Source organism: Pteropus medius, unplaced genomic scaffold (genome assembly GCF_902729225.1).
Source record: "Pteropus medius unplaced genomic scaffold, Ma_sr-lr_union100, whole genome shotgun sequence".
NCBI lineage: Eukaryota > Metazoa > Chordata > Mammalia > Chiroptera > Pteropodidae > Pteropus > Pteropus medius.
Window position 1 is genome coordinate 27,004,443 of NW_024347791.1, and position 22,463 is coordinate 27,026,905.

Consider the following 22,463-nt stretch of genomic DNA (forward strand, 5'->3'; position numbering starts at 1 on the left):
GAATAATTTATGAGTCAACATTGTGAAAACATGTGAGTATAAAAAAGAAATCAGAGGGCAACTTCTGGGCCATCAGCAAAGGAGATCTGCAGACTCTACAGTGAAACAATCAGAACTGGTAAAAACTATTTAAACACACATACGCGTGCACACACACACCCACACACACACACACATACACATTTAAGTTCTCTGAAAATTGTGCTAATAGCATATAGCAAACAAAGACACAATTATTCAAAAAATGCTACTTAATCTTAGTAAAAACAGGTAGAGTCTGCGGTACTGGAGCCATGATCTGCTCCTTACCTTCATCTAATGTAGGGAGGAGGTATGAGAACTAAATGTTAAGTCAAGCTGTATTCAGAGTCTATGATATGCTGCTATCAGACTATGGGGAATCCCACAGAACAAAGGAAGATCCCTTCTAGGATTACTAACAAACCATTTACTCATACAGAGACGTGAAAACAGAGTCTTTAAGTTGTACCCTACATTCATTCTCTACAACTAAAACCACGAGTAGCCTATGGAATAAAGGTTGAGGATTACCAGCAGTCTTTCTCACTACATACCCATGTCTTTTACACTATATACCCTTACCTTCACACTGTATATCCATATCATCAAGTGAAAGTAAGTAAACACATTCTTTCAACTAAGAGCGATATGTAAACTGAATTTCCTAAACTCTCGGAGTCTTTGTCTGTATTTTGGCCTGTCTTTTTTCTCCCAGTTTTTTCTCTTCGGCACTAACACTCTTTGTCTCTGAGAGGACAACACACTTTCTCTATGGAGCATTATCTCTTATTTAATAAATTTTCCTTTGACTCTAACTCTGGCATGCACTTGAATTCTTTCCTGCATGTAGTTAAGAACTCTCTCTCTTAGTGCAGGTCTTGACTGAGTAAATGTAGCCAAAAACATGAGGTTTCTCCTCCCTGTCAGCTCCCAATCAAAGATTATAGTATTTCCCCAGGAGAGGATGGCAGCCAGCATTTTTTATTCCCTTCATTTACAGAGGGTAAATTGCAGGTAAGTGTGGTTGAAAGATTGGAGTTCTCTTTCTTTACTCAGTCCCCACTTGTAGGCCAAGAATACAGGGACCTCAGTAGATAACACCTAGATCATTCATAGAATAGAGGTTTCAAGCCAGAGAGGCAACTCAAGAAGACCAACGTCTGCCACTGTCCCCAACCCCAGCATTCTGCTTTTAAAATAAGAGTGAGTGTACTTCAAAAGAAGTAGGCCATGCCCCCAGTTTAGGAGTAGTGTCATATTTTATCCAGGGTAAGAGACAGGCTATAATAAGAAAGTTCTAAAGAGCTCTCTGCAATAATTGGCTTTGAAACAGAGACTTGAGAAGCTCAAGCCTAGAGCCCTCTTGAGAACAATGAAGATTTTGGTGATTAGCACGTAAAAAGAGAATAGTAGCTCCCTGTGACCAACAGGCTAAACTTTAGGCTAGCTAGTTTATAAAAGAAAACCAGAGAAAGAAACAGTTAGGTAGAACCTTCCTGCAGTCAAAGAAGACCTCAAAGACTGGCCTCAAAAGAATGTCCAGCAAAGTGTTTCTGCAGTTTAATTGGATCAGCTGTAGAGAAATTTATGCACAGAGTGTTGTTGAAAATGACAGAACAGTAGCTAACAAATAGTGGAGGGGCACATAATACCAGCAGAGGCAGATAGCTTGACAGAGACATCAGAGAAAGAGAAAAAGAGAACTTTAGGAAAACCACTGTCATTCCAGAGTGACTACCCACATGCCAAAGGCTGTGTCTTTAGAGTGACATCACAGGTTTTGCACTGCAGTAGAAATAGTCTTGTCTAAGTAACTAAATAAATAAATAAGCAAACAACAAACTACAGGGTGAGATCAGTATCCAGAGTTGCTCAAAATATTATCTAAATGTCCTGCTTTCATCAAAAATTATAACACATGCAAAGTAACAAAACAGAGTGACTCCAACACAGGCGGAAAAAAGCAAAATCAGAAACTATTGGTAAGAAGACCCAAATAAAGAACTTAACAGACAAACATTTCAAAGGATTTATTATAAATATGTTCAAAGAACTAAAAGAAAGCATGATTAAAGAAGTAAAACAAAATAATGTAAACAGCAATAAAGAGGAAGAAATTATAAAGCAGAACCAAATGAAAGTTCTGGAATGAAAAAATTAGGAAGACTCAACAGTAGTCATGAGCCAAAAAAAAAAAAAAAAAATACAGATCAGTACAGATTATATAATCTGAAGAAAAGAGAGGAAACAAAAATTAAAAATTTTAACAAAGCCTGAGAGTAATTTAGGATGCCATTAAGCACAACACTTGTGTAATAAGAACACCAGAAGAAAAGAAGAGAAAGGAGTAGAAAAAAAATTGGAGAAATACTGATTTAAACTTTATTAATTTGATGAAAAATATTAATCTTTACATCCAACAAGCAATGAAATTGAAATAGGTTAAATGCAAAAGATTTACACCCAGAAACATCATAACAAAAAATGTCAAAACAAAGTCGAAGAAAATAAGCAATGTTGAAAGCAGAAGTAAAACAACTTTCACAAACAAAAAGTCTCCAAAAATATTAACAACTGACTTCTCATCAGATACAATGGAGACTAGAAAACAAAATGTGAAATGGTAGATGGAAATGACCCTATATCAATAATATTATTTGTCAAGTTATTAGAAAGATGTAACAATTGCAAACATGCATACATCTAAAATAGAGGACCCAAAGTATATAAAGCAGAAAACATATGGCCCGGCAATTCCTTTCCTAGGTACATATCCAAGAGAAATAAAAATATGTTTCTATACAATTTGCACCTAAATTTTCATTGCAGAGTTATTTATAATAACTAAAAACTGTAAAAACCCAAATGTCCATCAACTGATGAATACATAAATAACATATGGTGTATGTATACAATGAAATAGCATTCAATAAAAAAATAATGGAGAGGGTTCAAAATGGCATAGGAGGTAGTGGCTGTGCATGCCTTCTATAGCAACCACAACAAAATTATAACGAAACTACAGAGCAATCAATACATGGGATCACCAGTGGTCTGGCTGAACAGAAGCCCTATATTAGGTTCCCTCAAACAACAGGTCACCTCTAAACAGTAGGAAGGGCAGAGACATGAAATGGCCTGGTCCCACAACCATATGTGGTGATCTAGATTTGAGAGAGCTATTTTGGCTGCAGTGCCCCCTCCCCAACCTGAAGAATGAGGGATCCCAGCCACACACTGTGCTCCCCATCCCAGGATGCCAGTGCTAGGAAGAGAAATCCCTACAACCTCTGGCTGTGAAAACCAGTGGAGGTGGAGGCTAAGTGAGACAAAGGGCTGTGGAAGCAGAGACTTTCCTTTTAAGGGTCCATGCTTGGCCTTATTTGCTGACAGATTCACTCTCTCTGAACTCCAGTGCTAGGGCAGCTGCTCTTGGGGTGCCAGGGATATATGGGGAGGCATCGAGTTGTCTGGCTTCAGAAGGAGGGCTGGAAGGGCAGCTGGCTCTTGGACAGAGGTGCAGGTAGAAACCATTGTTCCTTTGCTGAACTCCTCACCTTCCAACCTGCATATACAGCCACCATCAACCTGGATAACATAGGTTGCTCCACCCAGGGGATTCCCCAAGACTCTGCTTCTCCCAACTTGTAGGCCCACCTAAGCTGCTTCCAGTGATTTATTCCATACAGACAGACTTTCATAAAATCTCTCAAAGGCTCACAAAACCCAAAGAAGCAGTATGTGTCCTCGGCATACCCTGTACCTTTTGTGGAGCCCCACACCAGTAGCATCAAGCCTCAGTTTCTGACTTGGCCCCTTGAGGCACCTATAAGCCCAGCATGGGTGGCAGCCATATTGTGGATTGCTTGCTGATTCTTACTAGGGGGCCCTGGAGGCACACAAGCTGCAGCTGAATTTGGCCTGCAGCTGGACACCTCCCAGGTCTGTGCCAAGAGGCCTCACAGGATACCTACTACATAAAGCTTCCCTGCTAAGACCAAGTGACTTAAGAACCCTACCTAATATATAGAAACAAATGCAGGGAGGCAACCAAAATAAAAAGACAAAGAAGCATGTCCCACATGAAAGAACAGAACAAAGCTCCAAATGCAGAGGTCAAAACGCTGGTTCTAAAGATGCTCAATGAACTTAGAGGAAGAGTAGATGAACTCAGAGAGAACTTTAACAAAAAGATAGAAAACATAAAAATGGAGATGGAAAGCACAACAGGGAGCCAAAAATGAGGAATATAATATTTGAGATGAAGAGTACATTAGAGAGAATCAACTAGAGTGTGTAAAATGGAGAATTGAATCAGCGTCATAGAGGATAGAGTAGCAGAGGTTATCCAATAGGAACAGCAATAAGGAAAAAGAATCCAAGAAAATGAAGATAGTTTAAGAAGCCTCTGAGACAATATTAAGCATAACAACATTGCATCACAGGGGTACCAGAAGGAAAAGAAAGAGAGCAAGGAATTATAAAACTATTTGAAGAAATAATACAAGAAAAGTTCTCTAACCTGGCAAAGGAAATAGACATACAACCCCAGGAATTCTAGAGAGTCTCAAACAAGATGAAACCAAAATAGCCCACATTAAGATACATAATTAAAATGCCAAGGGTTAAATTTAAAGAGAATCTTAAAAGCAGCAAGAGAAAGCAGTTAATTACCTACAAGGGAGCTCCCATAAGACTGTCATCTGATTTCTCAATAGAAACTCTGCAATCCAGAAAGGTTTGGCATAAAATATTCAAAATGATGAAAACCCAGGACCTACAACCAGGATTACCTTATCCAGCAAAGTTATCATTTAGGATCAAAGGACAGATAAAGAGCTTCCCAGACAAGAAAAAGCTGAAGGAGTTCATCACCACCAAGCCAGTATTATGGGAAATGTTGGAGGGACTCCTTTAAGGGGAAGAAAAAGAATGTATCAAAAATATGAATAAAGTATGACGATAACTACATATCTAAAATAAGTACTTCAAATGAAAAATAATTAAATGTTTCAATCAAAAGATAGAGTGACTGACCGGATAAGAAAACAAGACTCTTACATAGCCTGCCTATAAGAGACTGATGTCAGATTAAATGACACACACAAATGGAAAGTAAAGGGATGAAAAAAGATATTTCATGATGGATCTAGAGAATAGCATGCTGAGTGGAGTAAGTTAGATAGAGGAAGACAAATGCCATATGACTGCACGTACACGTGGAATCTAAAGAACAAAATAAAAAATAAAAAGCAGAAACCAACTCATAGATACGGAGAACATTTTGAGGGTTACCAGATGGGAGGGGGTTGGGAGGAGTTAGTGAAAAAGAGGCAAGAGATCTAGAAGTACAAATTGATAGTTATACAATAATTATGGAGATAGAAAATATAGCATAAGGGATATAGTCAATAATATAATAACTATGTACGGAGTCAGAGGGGTACTAGATTTATTGGGGTGATCATTTCATGAGTTATATAGACATCTAGTCGCTATGTTGTACACCTGAAATTAATATAGTATCACATGCCAACTATAACTGAAAAGTAAAAAATATATATTGTTTAAAAAAAGTAGTTCCACATATATTATTTGGGAGAATAAAAAGATAGATTAGGTAATTAAGTACCACAGTTAAATATTCTAATAAAAGAAAATCAATATTTAGTGTATTTGAGACTGAAGATCATGTAGAGATAAAGAAAGATGTGCCTTTTCAACCCAGGTGCTCTTAGTAGGGTCAGGTCTTTCTTTTTTTCTGTGAGAATATATCATTTGTTGTGAGACTGAATACAGATATTTTATTTAACAACAAAACATAATGAAGTACTGATATATGCTATAACAGACAATTCTTGAACGCATTATGCTAAGAATGTAGTTACCATAGACCATATATGGTATGATTTCATTTATATAAAATGTCTACAATGGGCAAATTTATGGATATAGAGAGTAGATTAGTGGTTTACTAGAGCTAGGAGGAGGAGATTAAGGGGAAATAGTGAGTGATTACTAACACAGATGACATTTCTTTAGGATTATGTAAATGTAAATTTGATTGTGGTGAGAATTACATAACTGAATTTACAAAGAAACAATGAATTATAAACTTAAGTTAAATTGATGATATAGTAATTATTTCTCAATAAAACTGTAATACAAAAGATAAAAATGGCTAATCTATTTGGCTTCGATTTAGGAGGTACATTTAAAATGGACATTTAAAAAAGTTATTGAATAAAAAAAAAAAACAAAAAGGCAGATGGGTCACTCTCTTGGAAAATAAAGACTTTATGTAAGAACTACTATCAAGAAACAGAATATTTAATATTCAAGTTAGTAAATCAAATAGTAGACAGAACACACTCAGAACTTTATGATGCAACTTTAATCCATGCTACTATAGAATAATCTCAGTAAAATAAACGATTTCTATCAATTCCCCATTACCAAGGCAAATGGAAGGAAGGTTACCAATGCACTTAAATACTACTACACTAAGAAGTCAATTAGGCCATAAAATTGTGAAAATAAATAAATGAATAAATAAATAAAAATATTGGAACGGTTTTAATGACTTTTATTGATCGAAGAACAATAACAAAAAAAGATTTTTAGAAAAATCGGTTGAATAAATTTTGTAAAATATCCTCCTGGGTCCAAAGATCATTCCAAAGTTGATTAGAGCAAGACATTTTTTTCTCAGACTCCACGGAAAAATAAAAAATAAAAAAAACAAGACATGAAGAACTGAATTTCCATTTAAAACAAAAAAACAAAATAAACATAAAAACAAAAAACAAAACTAAAGCTAAGCAATGCGAGAGATGTCTTTCTTAACACATGAAGAAGCCATAAAGGATATTTAGAAAATAACCTGAGGAGAATTTAAGCAGCAGTTGAATCCTTCCATTAGCAAATGAGAGCTAAAAAGTTAGCAAATTTTAATATTTATCTTAATGTGATCTCAAGATTGCTCATAGGTTGATGAGTCCTGAGTGATTGAGCTGTGTACTTGCCTCAACCCTTAAGTTTAAAATATTGATTAAAAAAAAGTTAAAAACACTCATTTTGTTGATAGAAAGCTCGTTCTTGACAATAAGTGAAATCCAATTAAAAATTATATTTATCTCATACATGCTATAATTTTCTTTTCCAGTCCCACAATGTAAAAGAATCTATGACACCACCGGATTTCTTTGGCTAAATAAAACAATATCTAACCTTTAAAACTGGCAGAATTGTTCATGTAAAATATTCTTTCAAAATGAGTTTAGGTGCATTTAACTCTCATTCATTTTCATCCTTTAAAATTCAATATATCACATTAAAACAAACAAGCAACAAAATTAAGACACATTGCCACTGAAATAAAAACAATATTTCTCTACTTTCAAAAAGAAAATCAGAAAGAACTGCTTCCAGACAAGATGAATAGAGCCAGATTTACTTCTCACCTGAAAACAATTTTCAAGATATTGAACAACATAACTAGGGACAGTGATCCCTGAGAGACAGAAGACAAATGAGGTGAACCCTAAAATCTGTTCCTGCTTAATGCCTTGAGAGATTTTCAAGGTTGTGGCACATGGAGAGAAACCTATGCAGTATCTGGCGGCTCGCCTGAGTTAAGGAGGTGAAGCTGGGTGACTGAGAAGGCCAAAGCAGTTTGAGTCTGCAGAGAAGAGTTTCAAAAAGAAGAGAAATGAACTAAGAGAGAACTCAAAACATCTTCGAGTCCCCTCCAGTATTTGGCAAAAGAGGTACTGGCCAGTGCATCTGTGTGAGGAAACTGAGCCTGGGATAAAAACCTAAAAGAATTAAAGGAAATAGTACACAATGCTCACACAGGGCTGAGAATAGGGCCTATTTTGATCAACTTAATTGAAAAATCTCATAATTGGTATACTGGGCGCTCAGAAGGATTTTACCTCAGTAATGAGAAAAACATTTTTTCTTAGAATAAATACTGCTCTGGTTCTGCTGTAAGAAATTTAAAAGCTCTGAAAGGATTAAACTCTTTCTAAGTAACTTAACCTGAACAAAGCTTAAAAATGTTTATAGAAATATAAGACTATTTAGCACCAAAAAGGTAAAATTCACAATGTCTGGAATCCAATTAAAAAACTACTATGCATTCAAAGAAGAAAAATGCTATCTATAATGAGATCAATCAATCTATCGAAAATAACTTAGACATAACACAGCTGAGAGAAATAAAAGATAAGGGCATTAAAAAATATAAAACAACTCAAAATACATTCAAAATGTTTTAAAAATACAAAATTTATGGAAGTAAGTTTTTGTAATCTTGAGTTAGGCAAATTATTTCACGTATAATACCAAAACACGGTTCATCAAGTAAAAAATAATAATAATAATAGATGCAAACTGTAAACACCCTAAAAGCCTATCACTAGATAAAGGAATAAACAATTATAGTATAGCGCCATACAATGAAATACTAATCAGCAACAAATAGGAGCTATCATTATACATGTACCAACATGGATGGACCTCAAAATATATATGTTGAAGTAAATAAATAAAAAAAGAAGAGTACATACTGTATGATTCTATTTATATAAATTCTACAAAATATAAACTAATTTGTAATGACATAAAATGAAACAGTAGTTTCCTGGAAACGAGGTGAGGGTGGCCAGAGAAGGTCAATAGGAGGAGATTTGGAAGATGTGTGACCAAACTTTTGTAGATGATAAATATAATCATTACTTTTATTGTGGTGATGGTTTCATCACTATATACATTTGTGAAAACATACCAAACTGCATATTTCGAATTATTTTTTGTCTATTTTATCTTAATAAAGCATTTTTTTAGTAAAAATATTTTTAAAAGTACAGTTTCTCAAAGATTTTTTTGATACTTTGCCTTCATCAATCACTCATACACATAAGGATAATTGTTTTATCTCTTTCATTAAGAGGTCTATGTATTTCATAGTGTGGCCTGGAGAGTCTTGAGTCTTGAGGTAATAATACACTTAACAGGATTCAGAAAACTTCAAGTCGTATATATATACACATGCACACAAACACACACTCACACAGGTATAATTAATGCTATTTTTTTCTCATTTAATACAGTGCTCAGCATGGTCCAGATTTAAATGGCAAAGTGGTAAGTATAAAAAAAAGAACACAAAAAATCATCTTTTCATGGTGTACACTACAAATTTAAATACTAGTACATTCAATTAATCCTTATATAATACAGAGATTTTAAACTTGAGGACCCAAATCCTTCCTTTTTATTTTCTTTAAGTTAGCTTCAGAGAATTCACAATCTCTGTGTACGTTTGCATTTCACTTACTCAAAATTAAAATTTTGTACAATTGATGTTAAATGAAGCATTAGACCAAAACTAGTTTTGCAACACTAAATAGAGTATTTAAATTAAATATATAATCTACCATTTCTCAAGATAAATTCCATAATGTTCAATAGGGGAAAAAACATGAAATGAATAAATAACAAAAATAATATTATGTGGTCAAAGAATATAGCTAAGATGTTAGCTAAAGGGATTTTTGCAGTAATTCTCAAAAATGTTAAAATGCTAAAGTACATTTTGATTCTGTTTTAGAGAATCTCCTAAGCATAGACTCAGAAAGTATATATAATATTAAGAGTCATTTTCTAAAATTTAGTAGATTGAGACCTCTCCCTTTCTTTCCTGAAATGTATATTTAATACTTTGCTTACTGGTTTCTAATCCTATGCATCCTCAAACTATAATGAGCCTAAATATCACCAGATTAATAAATATTAGAATTTCTAGGCTTGATATCCAGAAGTTCTGATTTAAAAAGTCTGTGTTGAGACGAGGAATCTGCATTTTTTAAATGAATCACCTCAGGAATTCTGATCCAAGCAGTCTAAAGGTCACCTTTTGAGAAATACAACATTCATAAATTCACTCGCACTTTTCCAAATGCTAAATAATTACTTAGTAAGTAGAATACAGTGAAATTATACTATATTTAGCCAACCTAAAAATGAGCAGCTGCGTTATTTTTGATTGATATCAAAGTGTATGTCAAAAAATCTGTTCAGACAGGGAAACAGCTAAAGTCAACTTGAGCTTGAAGGTCAAACCTTTGAAACACACGATGTATAATAAATAAATAACACTTGGAGAATACAACCAATATTATTAGGTACTGGCAAGATTAAATTGATGGATATGCAAGCTTTGATGGATATGCAGGTTACAACATAGCATTCTTAGGGGAGGGGAGGAAGTTCTGTTAGAAGTATTCTGCATACATGAGGAGCTGGTGACATTTTAAGAAGCCTAAAACTAAAGAAGTCCCTCATTATGAGATGATAGACCTTTTTATGGACAAAGTTCCTCTCCTTGTCAAAGTCACCTAACTCCAAAAGCTTACTAAGCATATTCTTTTAGATTCTACAAATTACTTCATCTACAATATCTTAAAGACTAAACATATTATCACTGTTTCTGAACTAATTTTTCCTAATGCCTTTCTTATTTCCACATGCTCATTATTCAAGTAACTCAGGCACTCAAATTTTATCATCTCTGACTTTTGTTTTTGCTCCATCTCCCAGAATCATTCACCAACATTCACCTGAAATTTGTCTTCTCTTTCAAATCCATCATTAAAAAAATCCACTTTATTCTATTTAAAAATTCCATTTTACTCATTAGCTCATTGTTGGAATGTCCCTTAACTACTCTTTTAGCTTAGGCTTTCTCCTCAAATTTAAGTGTTGAATCTTACCCTTAGAATAAGCCTAGTTTTTGCCAGATGTATCACCATGAGAAATAATTCTGCCTTTTTAAATCTCAGTTTCCTGATATTGCCGTGTAACAAGTTATTGCAAACTTAATGGCTTAAAGCAACACACATTTATTATCTCACATTTCTGTGCATTAGGAGTCCTGATAGAAATTTGCCTGGTCCTGTTCTCAGTGTCACCAGGCTAAAATAAAGGTGTTGGCTGGGGCTGCAATTCCCTTCTGAGTTTTAGGATCCCTTTCAAGGTCTCTGGTTGTTGGTAAATTCGTTCCTTTGAAGCTATATAGCTGAGATCTCCATTTTCTGTCACTCAGCTGTCATTCAGGAACTGCTATCATTCAGGAACTGCTTTCAGCTCCTAGAAGTCACCCACAGTTCTTTGCCACATGACCCCTTAGAGAGCTCATAAGATAGCTATTTGCCTTCTTCCCAGCCAGGAGGAGAATGTCTCTCTGATTCTTCATTTTTTATTAAAGACCTCACCTTGCCTTGATAATCCCATTTGATGAACTCAAAAGGAACCCATAATTATATCTGCAAAATCCCTGTTAGAAGATAACATATTCAAGGCAGTGATATAATATCATATTCATAAGTCCCTCCTACACTCAAGGGGGTTTATACAAGGGTGTAGATCATAGAGGGTTATGAATTTTGCCTAACAATGTAAAAACTAGTTTGCTGAAAAAGTAAATCTTAAAATTTTATGAGAGCAAATGCTCAGACTACATATTACCAAACTTACACACAGAATGGAATGTTTATATAGATTCTCAGAAAGTCAATAAATTTAGGAAGGCAATACACCTCTTTGTCCCATAGTATATGGCAGATATTCAGATTTTTTTGCTTCATAGAAGATTAAAAGCTGCAATAAAGCCACAGGTGGTTTAGGATGCAGACATGTCTAGAGGCATCAAAGGGATTTCTTAGTCAGGCTTATGGGGGGTGGAGTGGAGGAGGTTTCAGAAAAACATAGTGAAGTAAAAATTATGATTGTTTCATTCTACTGTTTGAGGGTAACTGAAAAAAAAAAAAAGTCTCACCATTGCCTACAGAATAAATTCCAAACTCCTTAATCTAGAATAAAAGATCTCCCATGACTTATTTGGCCCCTGCCTTCCTGTGAAGCTTCATCTGTATTTTCAGCCACTGCTCTGCACTAGCATCACCGTCCTAGCTCCACCTCAGATCATCAAGCATTAGATTCTCATAGGAGCACCAGTCCTTGGTGTCAAAAAGGTTAGTGACCGCTGGAGTACAGTACAGTGTAAGTATAACTTTTATATGTACTGAGAAACTGAAAAATTTGTGTGACTCACATTAGTATGATATTAGGTTTTTTGAGCTGGTCTGCAATCAAACCCAAGGTATCCCTGTACTATGCATTTTTACTGAGACGAGTACATTGTTTTTGCCTTCTGTGAAGATTAGGAATCAGATTTATTAATGTTTACTCAGTTTTATTCTCAAAACTTTGTAATTCCAGACACCAATGAATTTAAGAAATAATTCATGAAGTCTGTCTGTAATTTAAATAAATTCCTAAATAATATCTAACTTATATCTAGTGCTTACTACTGTCAAGCACAAATCTATGTGCTTTTTTATATATTAGCTCATTATATATATATATATGTATATATATATATAAAATGTATATATATACACTCATTTATTTCTCCAACTTTCCCATGAGATATATCTTTAGACATGTTTTACATAAGAGGAAATGAGCATGAGATTATATTAATATAACTTCTAAAATTACCTAATTTAAGAAATGAGTAAATCTGGTTCAAATTACACTTAATCAGAAAGTGACTGTGATTTGAAAAAGAAAATGTAAAGTGTAGGTAACTTTGCATACTACTATGAGCACATTAATTTTGATTTGGGGTCCTTTTCCCATTCTTTACCTTTAATCTCTTTGTCATTTTTGAACCATCTTATGTCAGCTGCGGGTTTACTACCAGATGTTTTACAAGTCAGCTGCATCAAGTCTCCCTCCATAACTGGTGATGAAAATCCACTAATTTGAGGCTTTTCAGGAACACCTGAAATTTAAGCAAACAAATGAACTGAACACTGATCTCCGGGGTTGGTTCATTCTTGTGACTATTACTTTCACAAACAACTCTAAACTAGGTGATCGACAACAAGTTATATCAATAATAATAAAAAAAAACCTGCTATATAATAAAATAAACTGCTTAACATATATATAGATAGATATAGATAAATTTATATATACACACATGTATACACACACATATATATATGTGTGTTTGTACATTTTTATATATATCTAATCTCCGAAAGCATTTATTTAGTTCAAAGTAGTTTATATTAAATTTTACCTGCAGAAGTGCTCTTTGTAAATCTTAAAAACATCCATTCAATATATTTTAAGATTTACCAGTATAAGAAGTTAAAAATGTACATTGTTTACACTGGTTAAAAAAAAATTCACAAAGCACATTTCTTTATTCTTTAGCAAATTATGATTTAACTAAAGTAGAACCTTTTATTACTGACTTCATAATTCTTCAAGCTTAAGAAAGACGTTTTTATCTGTGTACAAATAAATACATTTTAGAAGTAAAGTTTCATTGATAATTTCAACTATACTTTTCTGATTCTTCTAAAGTAGAGAATGTCTCTTGATATTGTTTGTATTAGAAATACAGTTGTAGTTTTGTGGAACATGATACATATTATTTTTAATGCTAACCACTTATTGCTTTTTCTACTCTAAATCATCCAATCAATAAGCAGATAACTAATATACAGAAATAGTATATGGGTGATTTAAATAATAGAACATTACACGTTTTGGAATGTTCTATTATTTGGGGGGAAATGATATCCTGTTGGTGTAGAGGTTAATTGAAATTTATTCTAAAATTATTTAATAATAAAGGCAGACTGAAAGCTTCTTTTTTTGTACTATTTAATTCAGTTTGAAAATAATAAAATGTAAGCAGATTGGAAAGCACCAGTGAGAGAAATACACATTTAAACAACAAAGATAAATGACAGATCAACATATTCCAATTAAATAGCTAGTTGTTTTGTTTTTTTCCTGTTCACCTTCATATTGCCTTAAAAAATTTTTATATCACACCATCATTTAATAAGCTGAAATCATCCACTTGCCTATCCTTGGGGTCTCAAGATGGTTCTCTACAGACTAATACATTAACCTTAGGCAGTTGTTATCCTGAAGTACTCCATTTTAGTGGTTATATTTTGTCCTTAATGGCAAGCTTGTGAAGATTTTTATAAAACAGTCTCAGTGGGACTTGCAAAGAAACATGTTTCTTATCCTATGCACAAAACCAATTCGGTAGCTGGATTAACCTTAATATTCTCACCCAAAAGAACAGCATGTGTTAGTTCTTTTAAATGCAATGTAATGCCTTTATGTATCAAAAAAGGAAGGCAAACTAGGGGCAAAAAAAAATCAATCTTTAAATTCCTTTAACTTGTTCAGTACACAGGTGTGCTTCAATGAACTGCAGCAATTTCAGCTGATTGGGCCACTGACATTTGTGGAATCACAGAGAGCTCTGAGGCACAACTTTATTTCCTTGGAATCTCTATGAATGTATTGCTTTTGTGTCACTTTACCCTTTGGGAAAATGACCCAATATTTAGAGAATAGAAGTACAAAGAAGGTACAAGCTGCATGCACAAGTGACATTATGTATTTCATTTAGGAATCTAGATAACTACAAAGTTAAAAGGTGAGAAGATACATAGAAATGTCAGGGCATTTAAATGCATTGAAATACACAAAGGGGTCATATCTGAAAGCCATAACATATAAGAGAAGGCCCCTATCAGGTGACTGATATGATAACATGGAGGAGCACCATATAGATGTGTTGAATTTATTATGTTCATTATTCTACCACTTTATAAAAGGATCATCATATATACAATACATAGACAATTTGATACAAAGAAATTTAGTTGAAAAACAAGAAATCTGGTGTCTATTGCTGGCTAAGAAATAAAATAGCCCTGTGCTCTCAGAAGTCATACAAATCTTTACACCTCCCTTTGTCTATTTGTAAAATGGAAAAAGTGACTAAGTGATTCTTTCAATGTCCTTTGTTACACTGTAGCAGAGAAGGGATTAAACTACATTTATTATTATGATCTTCAAAATGTATATGTTTTTATGAGTTATGTTGTTCTAGCAATATACATTTCTCTGGCTGGTGATTACACCGTGTTAGTCCCTTTCACTTACCCAGAACAGTGAGATAGGCCTTGGAAGTTTTGACAGGCATTGTAAATAAAGAACAGGTGTACTGTCCTTCATCGGAGAGAGACACATCACTGACGCTGATACTCAGTTCATGCCAGGAAGCCCGAACCAGCTCAATCCTATTGTCTCTTAAAGCTGGAAAGGGAAAAAAATTAAAATGTGAATAACAACATTAGAAAAATTCAGTGCTGTTAGACTACATATTTTTAGTACAACATAATAAACATTTTCTTTTTTTGGCCATACATCTAAATCCTACTTCCTGAAACAGTTTAAAGGACAGTTTAAATATATTGAAATATTTTATCAGATTGTTAACAAAATCAAAGTAGAATTAAGTGCTCCTTAAGGTTCTCAAAAATAACTTTTTAATTAAATGATTATATCTAGTACCTTACTTTGGATGAGGTAGATGATGTTGATAAAAATGGCTTTCTTCCACAATTTTTCATGGAATGCTAGTGCCAAAAAAAACTGTAAACAAAAAGGTTCACTTCTATGGACAGATAAATTTGGGAAAATTAAGGCTGCTACATTTCTTCCAAGAGACCAACAATGAGCATTAGCATACTAAAAGCTCTTTGCAGTAGAGACACCCATTGAACTTCACTTAAACCATTCAGATGAAAAGCACCTGTAAAGTACTAGATGTTAAAACTTGCTGTCATTCGAATTGGAGCATCACTGACAGCAAGTGCCCATGGAAAGTGATCTTTGTCCCCAGTGGGCTGGAGACACCTCTTTGCTCCCTAGATACAATGGCCTGTCGGAAAGCATTGGCAGCAGGAGAATCCCTCTATAAGTACCCAGCCCTAGAAATGATCTTCCCATAACCTAGGGAACCACTTAGAGCCCACATAGAGCCCCCAGAGCTACCAGGCAGCTGTCCTGGGGGAGCACCTTTGTCCCCTTAGGTACACCAGTGTACATCAGTGTAACCCTCAGTGGAAATAGACAACTTAAGATGACCAAATAGAATTACAAAGGCCCTGACAAATTGGTGAACCACGGCCTGCAAATATATGGTAGAACCTATATGCTAAACCTAAACAGAATGACTGCCTCCTAGAATAGAATATTTAAATATGGTCCAGAGTTTCCTAATATAATAGCCAAATGTCAAAAATACAATAAAAATTTTAAAAAATCACTTGTCACACCAAATGCAAGAAAAATCATAATGTGAATGAGAAAATGTAATCAACAGATGCCAACACTGAGTTGCAATAGATGTTGGAATTATCTGACAAAATATTTAAAGAAGCCACCATCAAAAAATATTTTAATAAGCATTACTAATTATCTTGAAACAAATGAAAAATAGAAAATCTCAGCAAAGAAAAAGAAATTATAAAAAGAACTAAACAAAAATTAGGAGGTCAAAAACAGTTTCCAAAATCAAAACTCAATGTGTTGGCTCTATAGTACAGTGGAGATGTCAGAGGACAGACTCAATGAACTTAGGTTCGCAGTAGCAGAATTATTGCAGTCTGAACACAGAGAGAAAATAGATCGAAAAAGAGAAAAAGAAAAGAAAAGAAAAAAGAACAGAGCCTCAGAGACCTGTGGGACAGTAACAAAATGTCCAACATCAATATCATCTGAAGAGAAAGAGAGTGGGCTGAAAGAGTATTTGAAGAAATAATGGCTGAAAAATGCAAATTTAGCAAAAGAAATACATGTACAGAATCAAGTAGATAAGCAAATGTCAAAGAGAATAAACCCAAAGAAGTTCTATGTCAAGGTAGATCAAAATTACACATCTGAAATCCAAAAACAAAGAAAAACAATCTTGAAAGCAGCTAGAGATAAAAACATATTACCTATAAGAGAACACCAGTTTGAATGACAATAAATTTCTTATTTGAAATCATGGAGGCCAGAGGGAGTGGCACATTTTTCAAATGCTGAAGGAAAAGAACTGACAAGGATGAATTTTTATTCAGTGAAACTAACCTTCAGGAATCAAGGGGAAATAAATATATCTTAGAAGAAGGAAAACTAACATTTGTCTCTAGTAGATTTATATCAAAGAAAAGTTAAAGAAAGTTTCTTTATACAGAAATGAAGGACTCTTGGAGTACCGAGTAGGAAGAAAAAACAACTGAAAGAAAAAATCTGTATGGGTAAATATAATGTAGACTACCTTGCTCCTCCTGAGTTCTCTCCATTATATAATGGTTGAAATAAAATTATAACATCAACTGATGCAGTGTTCAACAGATGTAAAAGGAATACTCAAGGTAAGTATAAAGTGGAAATAAGATTTCTATACTTTACTGAAAATGGTAAAATATTGCTACTAGCAGACTCTAAGATAGGTCATAGATATATATTTAAATACTTGGAACAACTATTAAGAAAACATACAAAGTGGTACACTCCAAAACTCTATAAATAAATTAAGATGGAATACATTTATATAGTGTCTTGAAATAAAATTTTAGAGAGAGATTAGTGGTTGCCAAAGGTTAAGGAAAAGGAGGATTCGAGGGGAGTGGGAAGGATGTGACTTCGGTTATAAAAGAACAGCACAAGGGACACCTGTGGTGATGGAAGTGCTTTGTATCTTGACTGGTGATGGATACAAGAACCTACACAGATAATACAACTGCATGGAATTACATACACATGAACACACACATGAGTACATGTAAAACTGGTGAAACCTTAATAACATTGGTGGATGATATCAATGTCAGTTTCCCAGTTGTGATATTTTTGCAAGATGTTATTTGGGTGAAAGGTACATGAGATTTCTCTGAATTATTTCTTACAATTATGTATGAATCTGTAATAAAATTTCAATTAAATATTTTTATGAATATTTGCTTGAGTAGGGAAAATAGTTATGATATTAAAGCTTAGAATTCATTGCACACATTTCCCACAGAGGAAGAGGGGTCCCAAGTGCCATATATTCTTAAATTGTTTGCACATTTCCTATATGGGTTGTGAGAATAGTAGACAATTATAAAATATATGATATTGGGGAAAATTCTAAATTTTTATGATTTTAAATATATTTTAAAAAATCACCCTCCCACACACTCAAATAACACATACCATAATGATTGTAATCCCTCTGCTGCCATTCTCCATTAATGCTAATTTCATAAGAAGACATACACTTGCAAATATTTTAGAACTGATTTTTATTGAATATAAAAAATAAGGCAACTTTGATCACAATAGTGTTCATGATTTCATTAGAATACACAATATTTTTAATAATGTCTATTTCATACTCTATCTCCTACATGACCTAATATATATGCCTTGTTTAGTTACTGTAAAAAAGAACAGTGGGAGACAGATTTGTCATTCCCCCAATAGGAACTCGTGCTATACCAATCACCTTCTAAAACTATGATTTACTTTAAAAAACATTTATCACATATTTCATGGTGTTTAAAAAAGAGGTCGTCAAAAGAGAAAACTTCAATTCCTGCCATGATACTGTATGGGTAAAACATGTTACTCACCCACTGTGTTCAATTTCATTTTCTCTAACACAGGCCCCACTGACAGAAAGATAGAACTTAACAATTTTCATTGATTCTTGACAAAAGAAATTTAACTCTCTTTTGGTCAGATTACTTTATGGGGACTATATAACATCACCAAAGAAAAATTGAATTACTCAATACATACCAATACATAATTTTCATATTTAAATCATATTCATGAAATAAAGCTAAAAGCACTGACTTTGGAATCAAAGGATCTGCTCTATGCATTTGTATGAGGTCAGATTTCCTGTGGATAATAATTCTTGAATCATTTCCAACTTTGGATTATGATGAAAACTGAATGATGTCATGTAGTATGTAAAATGCCTTAAAATCTACAATGATATCATAAAAATATTTTTGTTTTGGAATCTTGATAAGAACCTAAATATTTTAGTGTCTGAAATTTCTCAATTGATTCAGTTTACCAAATCACATAATATTTTAAGTTGTTTTACTAAAGACTAGGCTCTGAAAAGCAGAATAACTGTATTTTAATATAAACTCCATTATTGATTAACCATATGAATCTAGACAAGTCTCCTATATATTGTGTACCTCAGTGCACTGATTGTTAGGTGCAGGTAATAATTGAGTAAAATTACAAAGAATATGATTTAGAGAACTGAATTATATGAACATATATTCAAAATCCGAGAACCAAGAAACTTACACAATTAGTAATGTGATTATTTACTGTGTGACTTTCCTTGATAATTTATTTGCCAAAGCAAAAGAGCTGCCTAAAGAGATTCTCATTAAGCTGAACATTTTAAATCTTACATTCACGATAATCTTTTCAAGTTTGTAAATACTTATGATGTCATCTGTAGTTCACTTTATCATAGCATTTCAAGTATGAAAGAATAGAGAAAAACCTATAATAAAAAGTCCAAAGAGGGATATAACATAACTCAATGAGTTACCAGTGAGTAGGATCTTTGTCTTGCTCATCTCAGTATCCTGTATCATCACTACCTGCACAGAGGTATTCAGTGACTGGCTATTGAATTGAAATTGAGAGCTACATCTTGTCTGTATATGATAAGACCAGAATAAAAAGGAATTGAACTAGGAAGTCCTCTTTGATATATCTTCACAGGCTCCCCCCATGGGAGAGAAGCCAAAAAAAGAAGAAAAAAAAAGTGTCCCATTTAGACACTGTTGAGCATAAAAGAGTTAGAAACATCACATTACAAAAATTTTTAGAAAGTGATATTTCATTGGAAAATGATTTGAAATAGTGAATGAGTGATCTCTGAAACTATTGTCATGTTACCTTATGGTTTCCAAATGAACACAAAAGGTAGTAGCTAAACAAAGACTGTCCATATTATTCAACTTCTACACAGTACATCTCACATATAAATAAGGAATTATAATGTCAGAGGAAGTAAATTTAACCTTAAAAAAATAATAATAATTTGTCCCTTTCAGAACACAGAACGTTCACATTATTCAAATATATTTTTTAAAAAACTCAAATATTTCATTGAAAATAAAGATTTTGAACATTACCCTAGGAATAATTGAAGAAAAAAATGAGAATGTGTTATAAAAGAATGAAAGGTAATTGCTTACATATCATAGAGATTAAAAGTGAGTTAATGAGTTACGGAGGCTATTCACAGGTCAGGCCTCATCAGTGATTAGGTATCTGCCACCCACTGGTGAGGTGATTTAATGGTTCAAAACTCTGAGCTCTGGAGAATTTAATCTTAGCTACAAACAAGAAGCACTAGCCAATGAATAAGAATCTATTTAAATAGTACTTAACACTGGATAAAAGTTATTTTTCCAATATATCATTGGTTCTAAATGATTTATCAATCATACAAATGAATAGCTGCGATTCATGTTAGGTAAAATAAAAATTCCTAAGATAATGACTTGGAGGATTTTAGTTACATTTTATACTTATTTCTAATAAAAGTTACTCACATAGTTAATAAATTGTATATGAATTAGTTTTAAACCAAATTAACTTAATAATATTAGCACTACTGAATTTATCTGACATTATTCAAGAACCTGATAGTAATTTGTGCATACTTGCATTAGTTCTCCTAACTAATAAGTGTTATGATATTTATAAAAGATCACATACTGTTTTGCCAGAAATATTTTCGAATATTGTTAAATTGGTTTCCAGTGAGTAATAATTCATGTCACACATTAAGGTGCTTAAATAATGATTAAAAAACATATTTCATTATGTAATCACTTTAAAATGACTATTCAAATGCAGCAAGTAACAATCTCATTGTTTTTGCATTTTTTCCTAGTTTGCGCACTTAACCTAAAACTTCCCCAAATCAGTATTATGTTATATCTCTTTGTATTTCCCACAAGGCCTTACACATATCATGGTACATAAAATGCCCATTAATAATTTATTGGAGTAGATTTATTATGTGATCTTTAATTTTTTACATGTCATATTCTATAATTGTAAATATTAATAAAATTTAGAAATTTCTGTATATTAAAATAATATAAGTTTAGTGATTTTATCATTATAATTCACCATATTGTAAAGATAGCGCTAAAGAAAAACTTACATCAAGATGATAGGAGTCATTTCAAGTATCATTTTAGCTGCTTAAATTCTCAATGATGAGCATAAGTTTCCAAAAGTATATCATTCTACAGCCATAGGACTTTAGCCAAACAATCATTGGATACATTTAAACAATTTTAATTATATTTATTGCTAATCACTAAGTAAATTAAGTAAGTTTAACATCACCAATATAATAAGATTTCAAGAACCGTAAGTGTGTCAGCCTTTATTCTCCTTGTTCTCAGTTCAAGTCCCCACCACACAGGTGACTGTTATAGGGAGTTTAAATGTGTGTACAATAAGCCAAGTTCTGCCTATGGGAAAGATATATCTAAAAATGCTGCCTATGGCCTTTGATTCAATGTCAAGTTTTATTTTGCTGCCTGCTGTCTGATGATAGACACTTTGCCATGATTTTATCTTTGTTGTTTTAAGATTGCCCAGACCAGCACTCTGCCTTGCTTTTGCTTACCAACTTCCCCAAAAGGCCAGCTCTTCGCACATTGGCTGTCTAGATTTGTGTAACTGCTAGTCTGGTTTGCCCCGATTGATTTCTCTAGAACTGATCACTTACCAGGTAGACTCATGCAATATACTAGCCCTTATTTTTTCTGCTGAAATATCTACTAACCCCAAGGATAAGAACTAAGACAAGGAATGAAAGCTTTAGTCAGCTCAGTTTTGTTTTGGTATACCAGATATTTTTCTGATAATTAAATCTATATCCTAATAAATCAGAAAGTAAAAATAAGTCAAATAAGTGCTAATAAAGCTTCAAATAGGCCACAGATCCAATGCCTAATTCTTCTCAGAACTTATAACTGGTATATTGGCATGTAAGATGTTAAAACATGCCTCCAGATATTATTTTAAAAGGCAAAAAAAAAAAAAAAAAAAAGAAAAAGAAACCTAGCCAATCATTCTTACTATAAAAGTATAATTTTATTTAAAAGCCAAAATATTTTATTAGTTAATAGTATAATCAAATACTGATTATCATCAGTATGTGTTATTTGTAATAATACTGTGTACTGACAGAAATAAAGGAGTTAACACATGCAGACAGAATAAAATATCAAACTAGTGAATCCTTTTCTGTTTTGTTCTTTTACAGTCATACAACATAAAACAATCTAAATCAATCTTCTGGAAAATTGGTAAACACAGCCATTGCTCCAGAGCTGATATTTGGTAAACCAAGTTTCAGCTTGGACTGAATTTTTACTGAGACCATAGTAAACAGAGTTTTAAAATAGAAATGCGAACAGAACCCAAGCAATACATCTGGAAAC

At 33.2% G+C, this 22,463-nt stretch overlaps 1 protein-coding gene across 2 annotated transcripts in view; it reads right to left on the bottom strand.

Annotated features, from left to right (window-relative positions):
- CADM2 (cell adhesion molecule 2) overlaps window positions 1–22,463 on the bottom strand; it is a 982,117-nt gene that overhangs the window by 155,714 nt on the left and 803,940 nt on the right. For both annotated transcript variants that reach the window (XM_039878270.1, XM_039878269.1), the window contains exons 3-4: window positions 15,079–15,231; window positions 12,737–12,874 (exon numbers count right to left, since the gene is read on the bottom strand). In XM_039878270.1, the coding sequence (XP_039734204.1) occupies window positions 12,737–12,874; window positions 15,079–15,231 (291 nt within the window). The remainder of the gene's footprint in view (window positions 1–12,736; window positions 12,875–15,078; window positions 15,232–22,463) is intronic.